A 17,424-nucleotide genomic window follows, 5' to 3' on the forward strand; every position below is an offset into this window, starting at 1 on the left:
CAAGTATTAGGGAAGATTCTACCTATAATGAGAAAATCATGAATGTATTTTGAATGCATAATGAAATAAGTTGACATGGGCAAATTATAATGGTACTTACCTGAGGCTAAGTGCAAAAGGGGATTTCTAAAAATGTCAGGTACATGTAATCTACATGCACCAAATATATAGATGAATGAGTAACATAACAGTTACCTACATACAGGTTGGTGAACAAATTCAGATTCAAGAGATGGCAGAATTGTTACAGAGATGTAGTTGTAGTAGAAATGGCAGAATTGTTATAGAGATACACTTGTACTAGAGATGGCAGAACTTTTACACAGATGCAAGAAATGGAAGAATTGTTACAGAGATGCAAGAGATGGCAGAACTGTAACTGAGATGCACTTTAGTCAGAGATGGCAGAAATGTTACAGAGATGCATTTGTGTAAGAGATGGCAGCATTGTTACAGAGATGTAGTTGTGGTAGAAATGGCAGAATTGTTACAGAGATGTAAGAGATGACAGAATTGTTAAAGAGATGTAGTTGTGGTAGAAATGGCAGAATTGTTACAGAGATGCAAGAGATGACAGAATTGTTACAGAGATGTAGTTGTGGTAGAAATGGCAGAATTGCTACAGAGATACACTTGTAATGGAGATGGCAGAATTTTTACAGATGCAAGAAATGGAAGAATTGTTACAGATATGCAAGAGATGGCAGAATTGTTACAGACCCATTTGGAAAATTGAATATTTCTATCTGGTTAATGATGAAGTAAACAAGGAATCTCATTGAAATAAAAAAATGTCTACAAGTACTTACCTTTGTTCCCAATACTGTATGATTTCATATAGGGGAATTATTTCAGTTATTTAAATATATTTCTCTTTCATAAGTGTGATAAAAAGATATTCTAATATAAGTGTAATTTCATGAAATAGCTTAAAAGTTTCAATTCAAACTTTGTTCTATAAGAGGGAAAGACGAAAAGCTACCATAGAGAAAGGTTGAGGATTTTGATCTTTTATGTGGAGGTATTATACTTCATTATGTTATGATTACAACAATACACAAATCTTATTCTTAAAGAAACAGATAATAAACAAGAAAAGATGTAAAAACTTGAATTAAAACATCAAAGTGTAATCCCACAAAACAGAAGTGGTATCACCACCTGACATCAAAGGAAGTGAATACAATATTTTCCTTTGATCTTCCAATGATTGACAGGTGAATTAATTTCCAATTAAATCCTTGTTGACTAGGATAGCTTGTCCATTGTCCAGTGGATGTCCATACTAATTACAAATTGCACTGGGAATGACCTGTTTTACTATAAGAAAAATGCAGATAATCTGTGTTTTAGCATTGAAGATCACCAAGTCAGTTCAACAGTATAGGATGATAAAAATATACTTAACAGCCCTGACAAGTCACAGTGCTGACTTTCACTGACTTCATAGAGTTTTAAGAACAGAATTTAAAACCAAAATACTGATTTTACACTTTTATACATGAACAAAGCATGCCAGGCATCAAATATGTACAATATGTATCTCATTTCCCAAACCCCCTATATATCAATATGTTCTTGATTCAAAGTTCTCCTGCTTTAATTTACATTAGCTTGTTTATGACCATTCAAAAAGAGCTGACAGATCTGATATATTGTATTTTTCTGACCATACCACATTGGTAGACAAGATCACAAGAAAGGTTCTATAATCCTCAAATGAAGGTTAACCTAAGAGTTCTGTATACTTGACCCTATTTCAAGACACAGATTTTACTAACAATATAACATGGTGGTCTCAACATATTAAATAAGAATGTACAAACAATCATAAAAACGTCTAAAACCATTAAAATCATGTAAAACAAAACCCTAAAATGTCTTCTCCCAACTATAATATTAGAGACAAGCTAATTTGTCACCACACCTCAGCAGAACCCTGTACAGCTAATTGAAGGCATTAATCAACATAAAGATATAATGTATCCATTACTCTCATGTTCTTCTATTCTCAACTAATGGAACAACATCTATAAACTTGGTCAAATTTCTCAAAACTAAGTTCAATAAGGCTCTATTTTTATGACTGACTTTTTACCTGCCACCTGAAACCAGGTTGTACATCTAGTATAATGAAGTTAAACAACATCAGAACTTCAATGTAAATTGACAAACACCAAGTCAAGACATCAGAGAATGTCAAAATATAGTAGATGAAAACAAACCACAGAAAACCTAGGTTAAGGAGATAGACCTGGGGTAAGGGACATAACTCTTCAAATCAGCAATGTTTGCATCATATTCAATTTCATCAAAACCTATCAAGCTTCCATTTGAAATAGAAAGAAATTAATCCAAGTTATTTTAATCCTTAGATGTGATTGATTTAAAATGCTTCACACTAATGCTCCAATGATTTGTAAGATTTATGTCCCTTACGCTAGGTCTACCTCCTTAAATGAATGAGCAAAACTAACCCTCTCCCTACAACCAACTGCAGGCAATATGAACCAAGTGCATTGGAAAGGCAATAACCCATAATATCCCAAAACAGCAACTATGGAGCCAATGTCACATACATTGAAAGTACTATTGTTCATGGGATACCAATTTTCGTGGTTTTCGTGGATAGGCCAAACCACGAAAATTGGTTCCCAACAAAAATGAGATTCTCTTTGATCTTCATACTGAAAACCTCAAAACCACAAATTTGTGTTTCTTCCTTAATCCACGAAAATTGGTACCCACGAAATTAAAGTACTTTCACAGTATATCTTTGGAATGAAGAAGATGACAAAGAAAGCAGACTTCAAATAATATTATACCAGGGTATACATGATATTCCCAATAGCTTAACCAGTAAGAACACATCCAGAAAAAGCAAAAAAAAAACAACATATTACATTAAGCATTGAAAAGTCTTATGATTGAATAGTGACCAATAACTCCTCTTCTTTAAGAAAAGGAAGTATGGCAAACATGTGTAATTAAAAAAAAATACTTGTCCAAATAAATTCTTTCATAAGATGTAAGATTTTCATTATTCTTAATTTTTTTTCATGTTACACCTGCCAATGGCCTAGTAGTTCTAATAAAGATGAAATCCATACTGTCCTGTTTTTGCCATTTCTCTTAAGAAACTTTAAAACTTACAGAAACCATTTGTTTGTTATAACTGTCATACCAGAAAAAATATATCGAAAAAACAAGAGTTTTAAATATTCAACTAAGTATACTTCATTATTAATCATTAATGTAATTTTGAAACAATTTTGTTCAAAAAGTTAGTAGAATTTGACGTTGGTTATGACTTAATGGATAGTGTAAAAAAAACTTGTGGTTCTATGACAACATCTAAATTAACATGTCTACATGTTGGTTAGCATTAATTAATTACATTTTAATGTAACGCAAAAACGCAGGTTAATTTTTCAGCAGTTGGCATAATAAACATTTAGACTTGCACAATAAATAGTTCTACACTTCTGCATTTGGCATTTGAACATTTGTAATGGCAAAATAAATTGCTCTCAGTTTTTGCAATAGATATAATATACATTACCAAATGAGCAAATAAATTGTACCAGTGTTGAAAATAATGGTTAATCCCTAATGCATTGGTTTTCAGTTACATTCTTCAAACGCCATTCTCTTGAAACAACTAATAGGAAGAATGAGTTGCTTACTGAATAATGCATTAACCAAGAACAAACTGTTTGTAGATTTTGAATTGTAGAGCTGAATATGAAATTCATCAGAGACATTCTTCCCAAGCCTAAATTTTAGTGCATATGATAAAAAAGGGGGGCAATGGGAGATATGGCATGTCCTTGATACTGCCCTTGCAATAAAATGGTCAAAATCTAATGGTGGATGTTTTTCTAGTAATATACATAGATAGAATGAAGGGCCAAACTTTAAAGACAGATTTCTTTTAACAACATGTGTGGCAGAGACAGAGGATAACAATAGGAATATTTCCAATAAAAATATGAAATTTGCAAATTCTTTATCGTTACAGTGCATCCATCTGTACCATGAAAACGAATTTATTCAGGGTGTCATAGTTTACTATTCATCTTTCATCTACCCTGGAATTGACTCTTTATGAGCAACTCAGCAGGTGTTTCTAGAGGACAATTACCCTATTGGTGCACCTGGTGCATGCTCCCAGTTTTATTGGAGTTTGGAGTTACTCATTTACTTTGTATGTATTATTTTGGTTATTTTATGTTCTTTGTTGTGCGTGTATGTTTTCCATGCCTGGTCTTTAACCCTGGATTACATTCTTTTGATTCCCGCTAAACTCTTGGTTCCCTTGATAACTCTTTATAACTTTGATAAATCCATAACACAGTCACAGTCATTGCAAAAATTGTAGGACTGTCAGACATGACCGGTACTTTTAGCCACTGGTCCAGTAAAATTTGTGTGATTTCAGGACCAGGTGTCCAGTACGTTTTTTTTTTATTAGACACGCCTCAACTGGAACTTCCGGTTTAAAGATGGCATCAGAATCGAGGCAAATTTAAATTGGACCAGAGAAATGATATCAGTCCGGCAGATAATTGTTCGGTCCAGCAAATTTTGTTATGTTACCGGACCAAATTCTGACAGGTTGAAAAATGATTTCACCAGGTCTGCAGTCAGTAATAAACCATTAATAATGTAAGCCTGCTTTACTTTTATATCTAGGTATCTTTAGATAAGGACTGTCACACAATCACAGATCAGAACTGGGAAGACAAAAAGCCTGCGACAATATTCACCCAATAAAACAGAAAATGGGAACATTATAACCCTCAGCTTCTCCTCTCCATACAAAAAGATAAATCTCATCTGTACTAGGCTTACTTTTTACAGATGGGATTTGAAAGCAATGGAGTTCATGGATTAGATGCTTTAATAAGCATCACTGTCAAAAGTAGAATGAAAATGTTGAAATTGAAATTACTGTCAAACATCCAAGATACACCTAACAATATAAAAATTTAAAATTAATACAATGTTTGTTCAAGTTTAATAAAATTATGACAAATTTACCTTTCATTTTCACTTGTCATAAAATAAATGACAACAAAATGAAATCCCCAAGCTAAGTGAAGTTGTTGATTACAAAAAAGGCTGGACAACCTTACAAGAGATATTAGAGCCCAAAAAATTCTCTTTAATTTCCTGCCTGAATTCATTGACAAAATGTTCCCACCTCCTGTCAAAACAAATAAGAAAATCGTAATTTTCTGATTAATTGGCAGAAAATATCCCCTATTCTTAGTTACAACAGCTAAAGCCAATAGAAATACTGTTTGATTATTTAAACTGCTCATTGTAATGAGTTGGCTGAATTGTCAGGTAAAAATTAAAAATATGTCTAGATATTAGTGCTGTGTCATATTGTTTTCACCTTTCTATTTAGGTGTAGTCAGTAATTAATTTTCACCTGAGATTTCTGACAAGGTAAATACACTTAAGAAGATTTATTGGTGAACATCTGGAAAGGTAATTTTATACCCTTAGAGTTATTTCCCTTTGAGCACATGCAAGCCTTCTTTACCAGGCCTGATTGCTTATGCAATTATGTTTCGTCTTAAAATTTTATATTTAAAAATTCTGTGGGAAAATCAACAAAAGTAACAGGCTTTATATAACTGCAAAAATTGTGGCAAAAGTTAGATGTCTATGAAAATTGTCAAACAATCTAGTTTTTCCATTGGTTTTTAGAAAAATGTCATGAGTGGTCCATAAATAAATTTTGCACAAAATAAAGATTCATACGAATAACAGTGTTCAAAATGCTTGGGTGCTATATCAATTCTGCAGCCATCTTTTTTCAGCAGAATTCTAATTTCTATGACAAGCATACAAAATGATGACATCATAATGACGAGTCACAAATGAAATTTCACCCGAAGACAGCTTGTCTACTACATTCAGACAATAAAACATCATGAATTCATCAATATTCCAAGAGGCATTTTGACAAGAAACAAAGCAAAATGAAATTTGAAAAACACATTCAGACAGCCAAAATTGATCAAGAACAAGGAACTCCTTTAAATGAAAATCCTGAAATAGCATTGCATTAATATGATTCATTTTTACACAGCTGAAAAAAAAAATTGACAAGAGATATATTTATATATGTACAATACATTAATAACAAGCCTCAAGTTAATGACTTCTTCACTTAGAGGAAGGACATAAAATTATCTAAATATTCCACAATAGTTATCATAGATAGAAGCCAGAGACTAAAACATCTATCTTTTCCATCATAAGCCTGCTATCTTAATGATTTAATATGTTCGAGAATTTTTTCCCAATAATTTGAATCTAAAAGCTACAGATTGCACAATATTGACAAGACCTATCTGATGGCACCGTGGGCTTAGGAAACCCATTACTGCTAATTATCTCTTCTACCAACAACATTTTACATCCATATTAAACCAAATCATAATGGAACTTCATTTTTATCTCAACAAATGATCGGGTTAACATGAAAAAATATATCAATAGACCATTTTAAGTTCTGCGGCAATGCTTTCAACATTATCGTACAGATTGTGTTTTGTATAGAGATGTAAATCTAACATCAATTAGAAAAGAGCAAAGAGCATATCAATTTTATAGGATTTTCATTTTTTTTTTTTTTTTTTTTTAAATATTGAAACCTTAGGAAAAAATTAATTTCACTCAAGGTACCAGTTACAACATGACATTAAATTTTACAATAAATAGCTCTGTGATGTTCTTACTAGGGGTACTTCTATTGTTCTGTAATAATCTAGAAGGGGGGTATTCAATGGAATTCTATTGGTTCAAGTAATATATAATTTTGTTGATTTGTCCTAACACTATAATTTTTTTTGTCAGTACTTTCAATATATGTATATTAATTCAAAAAAATTATTACATACATTTATTTTTGTGATTGTATATTTTTAGCTACAAGCTACTTTTCGTAATACATTAGAAAATACTGACAATTTTCAGCATTTGTTAAAATTTCAAGACACAATTTTCAAATACTGCAATAATAATCTTCCTGCTTTTTTAGAATAATTTCTAGTTACAATGTTTATTTTTGAAGCTGAATGACCCTCCCACCCTTTTAACCAATAAAAATTAAGTACCAGAAAATTTCCTTCAGAATGAAATTTATGTGTGTTAAGGCTAACTAAAAATTAGTGTAATGTCAGAACATTTTACACTTCTTACACATTTAAAAAAAAATAAAAACTTTACCTGGCATACCTACCAATTTGAAATGACACAAAAAAAATTTCATTACTGAGAGATACCGGCATGATTAAACCTTGCTAAAACTATATGGATTTGGTTCCATGAATAAACACCAATATAGATTTCTTTAGATTTCATAGACACAAGGTATTACTGGTAGTCAGTGTTATTAAGGCCTCAATGCCAATTTCTTTTTAGAATTATTTACCATTAGAGATCAACCTGTTTCAAGCGGTACTAATTTATTTTTTCACATCTGAACCAGTAATATAAACATTATGTTGAAAATCTTCAGTCTGACAAATATACAAAAGACATCCTACAATGTATACCATTCCCTTAAAAATCATCACATGACCAGCAAATGATAACCTGCATCTATAGAATCTTAAGGTTTGGGATGAAGAGATTTCCTGCATACTATCCAAAGGCTTAAACCATTTTCCTGCAGTGTAAAAATAACATATCCCCTATCAATACCAAGATCAGACAGGCATTTTCATTTCTATCCCCAAAATAAACAAACTTTTAACCAAAAATACTCAATTTACTTTCAAAACAAACATTGAATAAGAAAAAAAGTCAATTTTCCCAGACAAATATACAAAATCATACCAAAGTTTGAGACATGAGCATTCCAATTTAATTCAAAATGATTTTTATAATTAAATCTTCTGTTTGTTTAAGAAATTCAAAGTCAATTACTCATATTTTCATAACATGAGATAACTTAGCGAGCAAACAATTTGATTTCACTTTCATCCCCTGTTTTTACTTGTCATGAAAGTTTTACGATTTTATTAAAAATCTCTTGTCCCCGTGGCTTATCCAAGTTCCCTCTTAGATCTTTTTTCTGTGATAAAGCGGAGCAATTTGTCACTACCAAACTGACGACTAAAAAAGACGATTTGATCCTCTAATCAATGATCTGTCTAACTACCAACAAATTCAAAACCCCTCGATGAAAATATGTTATCTTATGGCCCCATATTCATCACATAAAAAATCAATCTATTTTCATTAAGAATGGTCTTTAAAGCCTGGACAAGCTGCAGAATTATGTGGTATTTGACCATTTTTCATTACATGGTAGTGTCATGCCCAAGGACAACAGCGAAGCTAATCCTATCTTTTCCTCATAAAGAACATCAAACACAGTATTTCATTAATCATTTGACATAGATATAGTATCATAATGAGAAGATAGCCACAGTATCATGTCAGTTTAAGCAGACTTAAGCCTCATATGGAAAACAAACTGAGTGCAAAGGATCTAAGTGTTGCAACGTGTCCTATGGTCGCAGCTGTCGACAAGACAAGACAAGGATTTCATGGAAATTAAGTGATTAATTCCTTTAGACAGTTCTCTTCCTTCTGGGAAAAGAAAAATGTCAAAGACCACTTGTACCTTTGCACTAGCACCTGAAATATCTAATTCAGATTTGCCCCCACATTAACTCAACCTCAACTGAGGAGTAATTGTTACCAGAGTTTGCTATGGTTTAAAGCCTAAACACTACTAAAATTCAATTAAGATATAATTAATTCATGTTAATCTGGTTCAAAATAGCATAATGAGAACAGGTTATAACATTACAACTTTAACTTGGTGTAAAATATCAGTGATGCTACATGTAAAAGAGTAATCAAGAAAACCAGCGGTAACCAAGAGAGTGCAATCCAGGGACAAACACCAGACATGGAAAACAGACAAACACAACAAAGAACATAAAGTAACTAAAATAATACATACAAAGAAATAAAAGCAAATGAGCAACTCGGACTCCACTAAAAACTGGGAGCATGGACCAGGTGCACCAGTAGGGTAAGCTTTTCTAGAAACACCTGCCAAGTTGCTCATAAAAGATTGTTTCTGTCTACCATTAAGACAGTATAAGCATGCCATACACATACACACATACAGTCCTCTGAATAAATTGTTCTACTGACAAACAAGAAAAAAATTAATCCTTTGTACCTGTTTGAGTTATGCAAGAACACATGAGAAAAGTATTTCAAAATCATTCAAAATGTGCAAAATTAATCAAAAGAAACATCTTTTTGAGTGTGGAAACTATCATATAATTTCTGATAACTGAACAGTTTAATTTCTTTTCATTTGTCTTAAAACAGTAGCTAGATTGAAGGAGGTCTTTAAACACTCTGTTCAATAAACTATCCTGATCAGTACCTATATTCCATTAGCCATTTATATCTTAAATAAACAACTTCATAAAAAAAAAACATAAAAAAACATAAAAATGCACACCACTAATTCAAATGTCTGAGTATGAAGATAAGACATGGTCCTCATGGGGCTAGCCAAAAGACTGCATGACTGAAGAGGGCATCTAAACACGTCAGTTTGTACCATGGTATAGTTCTGATGCCCCTTCTAAAATCCTGAAACATACTTCATCAATTAAACTCTTATGATGGTGCCAAATGTCTGACATCATATATTGACATTGGATTGATAGTGTCAAAGCATCAAAATGATAAAAATATTCAATTTCCCTCAAATGATATTTTATCAATTCAACACATGACCACTAAATGAGATTAACAGACCATATAAGTTGGGAAATTTTGGACCATACATGCACCTGAGCCTTTGGACACACATTATCAATTATTTTAACCATACTATCATATCATAGATATATGTCATCTCTACTTTCAGTTAATTATACTAATTCAAATATTCAGACCAAATACAACACTTGACAAAAGAACCTCTCAATGTCCATCATGGATTAATGACTGAAGCCTAAAAACCTCAACCTAACCTCTCAATGTCCATCATAGATTAACCAAACAGTCCAAAATACCATCTATGACACTACTTCTCAGATATGTCTGTCAACATAATTCAGACTAAGTTTGACTTTTGAACCTTTTTCCCCAATCAAAACTACTTTGGTACTGACTCTTGAACCAATTTTCTTCAATCAAAACTAATTTGATATTGAATTTAGTGACACCTAAAGTCTTGGATCGTGCAGCATTACAAATATATATTTAATATAGATATTTACTTTAGGTCCTCCAAAATACCACACGATTATCTGTATTGTTAAGTTTTTATCTTAGCAGGCTTATTAGTCTTTCATCTCCCTTCAAACTTCAAAGGAAATTTAATGCAAGATTTTATTAAAATGTCAAAACAAAATAAAGTTTCACTTGACATTTTTCTAAAACTTTACATGACGATCCAGTTTTTAGATTTTGGAAGTACCCCAATACTGCAGAAATTATAGATTTAATGTCAATTTTTGTCGAGACGTGGATTTGGAAATCATTCTGTCTTACGCTAAAATAACACTACTGATTGATGACTCACTTTTCATTCAGAAAAAAGTAAACAAAACAAACATATTGAAAATCTTAAATCAATGATAGACTCAATCATACTGCATTGCACCTGAAGGAATTTCAGTCTACCATCATAACAGTGCAATTTATACTGGCTAGTCATATCTCTAACATACAAAACTGCCTAACCTTAGACTGAAAAGATATACTAGGTACCGGTCTATCAGTATACAAATATAGGACTAGTAATAAAATGATTGAAGCTTTACCTAGACCATAATCAACACTGTGAACAACATTTACACACAAAAAAATGGCATTCTTCAATGAAAATCCATGTTATCCTATAACTTACTACATGTATAACTACTTGTAGTACCATCAAAAACCATGTTTTGTTGAATGTAAACATACTGGTAGTTTATTACCATGGTTAAAAACCATATAATACATGAAGATGTAGCATTACCTTTTCTTAAAATACTACTTATAATATTGAAAAATCCTGTAGATATATGCATACCTTACCACATAGAAGCATCTAGAAGTCATTTTTTAAAATTAGGTGAAGCGGCTTAAATTTCAGGCAGAAAATACATCTGCATCCAATCAACACAATTTTTTTAGATAAAATTTGTTTAGTTTATCAGTCTGAATAGTGCTAACAGATATCACAAACATATCCCCCAAGAAAAAAAAAAGATTCGTACAAAAAGCTCTTAAAGCCCTGTCACTATCGTGACTAAATCTGTCCATCATGTTGCAATGGTGGACAAAATTACATTTTCCCTCATGTCGCAATGGTGGACAAAATTACATCGTAATTCCAAAGTTTTATAGTGATAAAGTTGTATAAGACAATACAAGTCAACTATCTTTACAATCTACATCATACAGACAGACAGAGATAAACCTAGGCAGGTCAATACTTACCTATACAGGTAAAGGTATATAGCTGATGCAATACTGAAGAGGATCACCTGAAAATAGAAAGTTACACTCAGATATATGATTTAAAATGAAAGCCATCTTCCTATGGTCACATATGAACCAGGGAATGGAGTGATATAATTTTTAAGTCAGAAAAAAAAAACAGTGGGAGCTGAACATTGAACCATATAAATTAAACATCATTCATAAAAATCATGATTTGTCCTTCTTTATCTGAATATATTAGTTCAGTCAAAAATGTCTTATATTCCTGGCTAATAATTTTAATTCAATAACATAGCATATTCTAAAGAGAAAATTCCATAACAATTTTAATTCTACATGGCTAATACATTCTATCAACTCTCCAAATGGTTCTCATTAGCTGTGCTGCACTAATTAGCCATATCTTTGATGTTTATCAAATGTCATGTTGTACTTCATTTAATATGCACTTTGTAACAATTCAAGTTATTTTCAAAATTCAATTTTCTATGGTTCAGCTTTATACAATTTAGGTCTCTTTATTTGCTAATTTTTACCTTCTTTGAAAAGACCAAAATGAGTACCTTTCATGATTTTCATCATATGAAGCAGCCCTAATTAGAGACCCATACCACGCTGTGCAATCAGAGACAACGACAAAGAAAATGAAAACCAAAATTAGAGTCAAAGATATCCCAATTAGTTTTGAAAATAAGACAGCATGAAGAACATTAGGATGTCATAAGACAATCATATCAACTTGAAAACGTATGACAATCCTTAAAAGGTAGAAAAGAAATTCAAAAGCATTGATAATGAATCTATCGTCAATCACAGTAGCAATGAGAATATCATATCTTACTGTCAACAAATGACAGGGTTAGGCATCCTGATTACCTCCTTATTGGAGAGTAACGGAGTCAGATATCAAATGACGATCACAATAGTTTCCACTTATTTCCATTATTCTCATATTTCAACATCTCATGTAGACCTCTTTTAGCCAGTCCTTTATAATTACTACATTTTTCTTTGAGCCTTTTAAAGTATAGCTGTGGTCTTTTTCTTTCTGTTTAGGTTTCAAGCCTCAGGGGCTTATGGTGATTTTCTAATTATAATATCATCTTAAGATGTTTACATCAAAGACAAGTAAACTAAAACCTGATGAAGATAGAAATTAGATTTTGATTAAGAAAGAAAACACTGCACAGAAAAATACAGTCACAATTACTTCTCACATTACAACATCCTGAACTGCATCTATTCTAGACTTTTAAATACAGGATGATTGGTTTCATAATATGAAGTATATTCTTTCATTCCTTGCTCTCTGACAACAATTTTAAGATTTTGTGTTTTTACTCATACAGTTACTAGTTTCTTAAGACTACATCTTTGGTCTCTGTTTGTTTAATATGTAATTATGAGATCACCTTCAGGGAAAGACTTACTTCAAAGGGAAATAACTCTACACCTAATGAAGTACAAATTAGATGATAGGTGCATTTCTCTTAAAGGTATTCTTGGAAACATGAGAGAAATTATTACAAGAATCTGGGAAACTTCATTTGATAAAAGACAAAGTTTTTATAGTAATGTATGAACATAAAAAATACCAAACCAGAAAGACTTTCGTACCATGCTGTACCCAATCAGCAAAACCAGAGAGAAAAAAAATTACTGTAAATTCAGAAAGCATCACACACCTTTATTATTGAAGATTTGTCATTTTCATAACAAATTGCAATCTAATAACTATTTGCAAATTTAACTCTCACTATCATTTGTCTGAAATGTTCAACAATTCTGTACTACATGTTCTAACAAGTGTAACTTAATTACTATAACTTCTCTTGTTTGCCAAATAACTTTCCAATTTTACAAATACACTAGAAACGAAGATAATATTCCATAACTTACAGAAATAACAACAGTATACCACAATGTTTATTTATTTTTTATTCAATTTATCAGCAGTTGTGATTTTCTAGAATTTTGTATGATTTTGAGATAATCTTGGTATGGTAACAGCCTTTTTGAGGTAAATTCAAAGTAACAAAATCACTAAGAGCATGCCAGCTGCCAGGAAACTGCCAAAGGTCAAGTCCTGGTCAGTTAAAGTTAACATCCTGCCTTACTCTTCCATTTTTTATATTTTAAACAGACAAGTAAGAATAAACAGCTGTTACAAAAGAAATATGTCAGAAACTTGGTTAAAAATATTCTGAAGAATGCTAGTGACAGATTTTGAAATTCTACAATATATGTTGTGTTCAACAAGTGCTAACAAAATATAATCATAAAACTGCAATAAAAGAAACTGCTTAACATGAGACAATGACCAAACAAGGTATGCTCAAATGATGATAAATTTTTCACAAAAAGTAAATGTCAAATCAATACAGATATTGCATAATGTTTAGGAACATATGTGTGCTTTTTAGCATTTCATGCATGCATGCATGCACAACAAGGAAGCATTTTAAATATGATGGTAAAATGTGTACAATCGACAAATAATCCAAACAGTACTTTTGCTATTTATTTCTATGGAATAAATACTTGCCTTTCACATATTTGAACCACAAAAGCAGTATTTGTATCAAGATACCTTTTGATAAAACTTTATATGAAGAGGCATATGACTTTTATTTTTCTGTGAGAGAAATCACTGCAAAACTCTCAGTTCTTTATTAAGTTATTGCAGTTGTGTTCAAACAATCATTGAGGCCTCTTTCATTTAACCCGGCTGTGACGTTTTGTAAAAACTTTGAGTGTTTCTAGATAGGAATAGTAGACATGTAGTACAGCTTTTATTTTTATTTTTGTTTTTTATTTTGTCTTCTGTATTATTTTTAGCTTAGATTTTGTCAAATATTTAACATAAACTAAAAAATACTGTGTGCAAGCTCACAATGAGAATACCCCCCTTCCAAAAGGACTCGAGTGTAAAACCTTAAATTTGGATTTATCACACTTTGGAGTCATCCAAAAGTAATTAAATTTCTTCATGCACATCTACATATGATGCCAAACCTTTCTATAAAATTACATAAAAGTAGTGAAGGAACGGTTGCACTTAAAATGTTTTTAACCTGTAAAAGCCTTGATTTTGATTTTGATATTGGATCCCTTCCTTCATCTACATATCATACACATCCTTCCTACCGAATTTCATCAAAATCCCTTGAGTGTATAAGGAGGAGTTGCACTTACAAGGTTTAACATTGTAAAACCTTTAACTTGTATTATCTTCCATCGGAGTCTTACCACAATATGTGTATTCCTTCATGCACATTTGCATATGATACACAACCTTCCTATAAATTTCATCAAAATCCCTGATGTGGTTTAGGAGGACCTGCCCTTACAAGGAATGTGGACTGATGGACTGACAGAGGGACAGAAAGATGGGATGTCTCCTCTATAATCCCTTAAACTTTGTTTGCAGGGGTAATAAAAAGCCAAGAGTCTTAGATTAAATCTTCATGAAATATCAGAGTCTGAAATGAATACATGCATACATAAGTAAGTATATTTATACTCCTTTTGTTCCAGCCAGCTGGATTTAGTCAATGTTTTCAAAATCTTAAGTCGAAATTAATTGAGTATATGACAAAAGTATAGTTTCATATTAACCAATATGATATGCTACAGTGACAACTCTTGCCCATTCCACATAAGACTCACACATTTTGAAGCCAGATTATCCTTTGATCTATTGGTTTTTTATTTGATTTTTTCAAACTTTTCCTAAATCTCACACATTTGCCTCACACAGCTGAGATAAAATATCATAAAGGAAGCCTCAAACATTTCAGCAACTAGTACATTAAATAGGCCTACATTTAATCAACATAAGATTATTCACATCCACTGAATTCTACATAAATATGAATACCAATTTTACATGAAAGTTAAAAATAAATATAAGAGAAACATTAAAGTCTTAACCATATTGATAGAGTATATGACTTATACAATAAAATTTATGTAAAATTAGCACTATATTGACTCCCATGTAGCTGCAACTAATTCAATTGGACTGAATCCCCTATAGTGTATAGGGACCTAATCAGTTAGTTGGACTGAATCCCCTATAGTGTATAGGGAACTAATCAGTTAGTTGGACTGAATCCCCTATAGTGTATAGGGACCTAATCAGTTAGTTGGACTGAATCCCCTATAGTGTATAGGGAACTAATCAGTTAGTTGGACTGAATCCCCTATAGTGTATAGGGAACTAATCAGTTAGTTGGACTGAATCCACCATAGTGTATAGGGAACTAATCAGTTAGTTGGACTGAATCCCCCATAGTGTATAGGGAACTAATCAGTTAGTTGGACTGAATCCCCCATAGTGTATAGGGAACTAATCAGTTAGTTGGACTGAATCCCCCATAGTGTATAGGGAACTAATCAGTTAGTTGGACTGAATCCCCTATAGTGTATAGGGAACTAATCAGTTAGCATGGAAGGTGAACGAGAACATGTTGGCAAGTAAGGAGATCCATTGTGCCTAAAATATTATCAATGTTTCACTATCATCTTCATTTTTTTTTTAAAATTATGACACTCCAAGAATTATGACTATGGTTATTATACTATCAATTATCTTTCATAAGTATCTTAATTTTTTAAACATGATGACACCCTAAAAATAACAGTAGCAGATAAAAGATAGCAGAAGAAGAGGAATTATCGACCACCCACATCAATACCACTTGTTGTTTATTAATTTCTACTAATTAATGTCAACATCGGTTCACAGGTTTAGATTGTTTTTATGTTTATTGATAGATTCCCTGCTTATCTTAAAGAAGCGTGAGTTTCCGTCCCTATGTCTGGTTTCCCAAATATAAAACAAACATGGCCCTTATGATTTTGCTGTCAAAACAAACACAAAACAACTTATACTAACAGGAGAGATCAAACAGCTTTTGTTTCTGTGTTTGCAGATTTTAATTGAAGGGTAAACCTAATATTTATAGTAGATTTTGCCAGATTAATTAGAAGGGATTTCCAACAATGGAAAATATTTGTAATAATGGTTTCCAAATAATTACTCAAATACAATTGTTCGTACTTTAGCTTGGTTCTAAGGTTTAGAAATGATAACAATGGTGGAGATTTGGCATCATCAGGGACATGAACTATGTCAAAAACACTTCTATACAATGGTGCAGATTTGGCATCATCAGGGGCATGAACTTTGTCAAAAAACACTTCATACAATGGTGGAGATTTGGCATCATCAGGGGCATGAAATGAAGTCAAAAACACTTCTATACAATGGTGCAGATTTGGCATCATCAGGGGCATGAAATTCGTCAAAAAACACTTCATATAATGGTGGAGATTTGGCATCATCAGGGACATGAACTATGTCAAAAACACTTCTATACAATGGTGGAGATTTGCCATCATCAGGGGCATAAACTTTGTCAAAAAACACTTCATACAATGGTGGAGATTTGGCATCATTAGGGGCACGAAATGAAGTCAAAAACACTTCTATACAATGGTGCAGATTTGGCATCATCAGGGGCATGAACTTTGTCAAAAAACACTTCATACAATGGTGGAGATTTGGCATCATCAGGGGCATGAACTGAAGTAAAAAACACTTCAAGCAACGGAGGAGATATGGCACCATCAGGGGCATGAACTTTGTCAAAAAACACTTCATACAATGGTGGAGATTTGGCATCATTAGGTGCCTGAACTTTGTCAAAAACACTTCATACAACGGTAGAGATTTGGCATTATCAGGGGCATGAACTGTGTCAAACACATTTCATACAATGGTGGAGATTTGGCATTATCAGGGGCATGAACTTTGTCAACAACACACTTCCATACCATGGTGAAGATTTGGCATCATAAGGGGCATGAACTTTGTCAAAAACACTTCATACTACAGTGGAGATTTGGCATTATCAGGGGCAT

The 17,424-nt window shown here is 32.3% G+C and overlaps 1 protein-coding gene across 3 annotated transcripts in view; it reads right to left on the bottom strand.

The window, feature by feature from the left end:
* The window catches only part of LOC148614618 (transmembrane protein 135-like), a 96,018-nt gene that overhangs the window by 28,662 nt on the left and 49,932 nt on the right, over positions 1-17,424 (bottom strand). For all 3 annotated transcript variants that reach the window (XM_088588822.1, XM_088588824.1, XM_088588821.1), the window contains one exon: positions 11,494-11,540. In XM_088588822.1, coding sequence (XP_088444948.1) covers positions 11,494-11,540 — 47 coding nt within the window. The remainder of the gene's footprint in view (positions 1-11,493; positions 11,541-17,424) is intronic.

Source organism: Perna viridis, chromosome 6, assembly GCF_037379345.1.
Source record: "Perna viridis isolate PV_CMFRI_1.1 ecotype Kerala chromosome 6, ASM3737934v1, whole genome shotgun sequence".
NCBI classification, from domain to species: domain Eukaryota; kingdom Metazoa; phylum Mollusca; class Bivalvia; order Mytilida; family Mytilidae; genus Perna; species Perna viridis.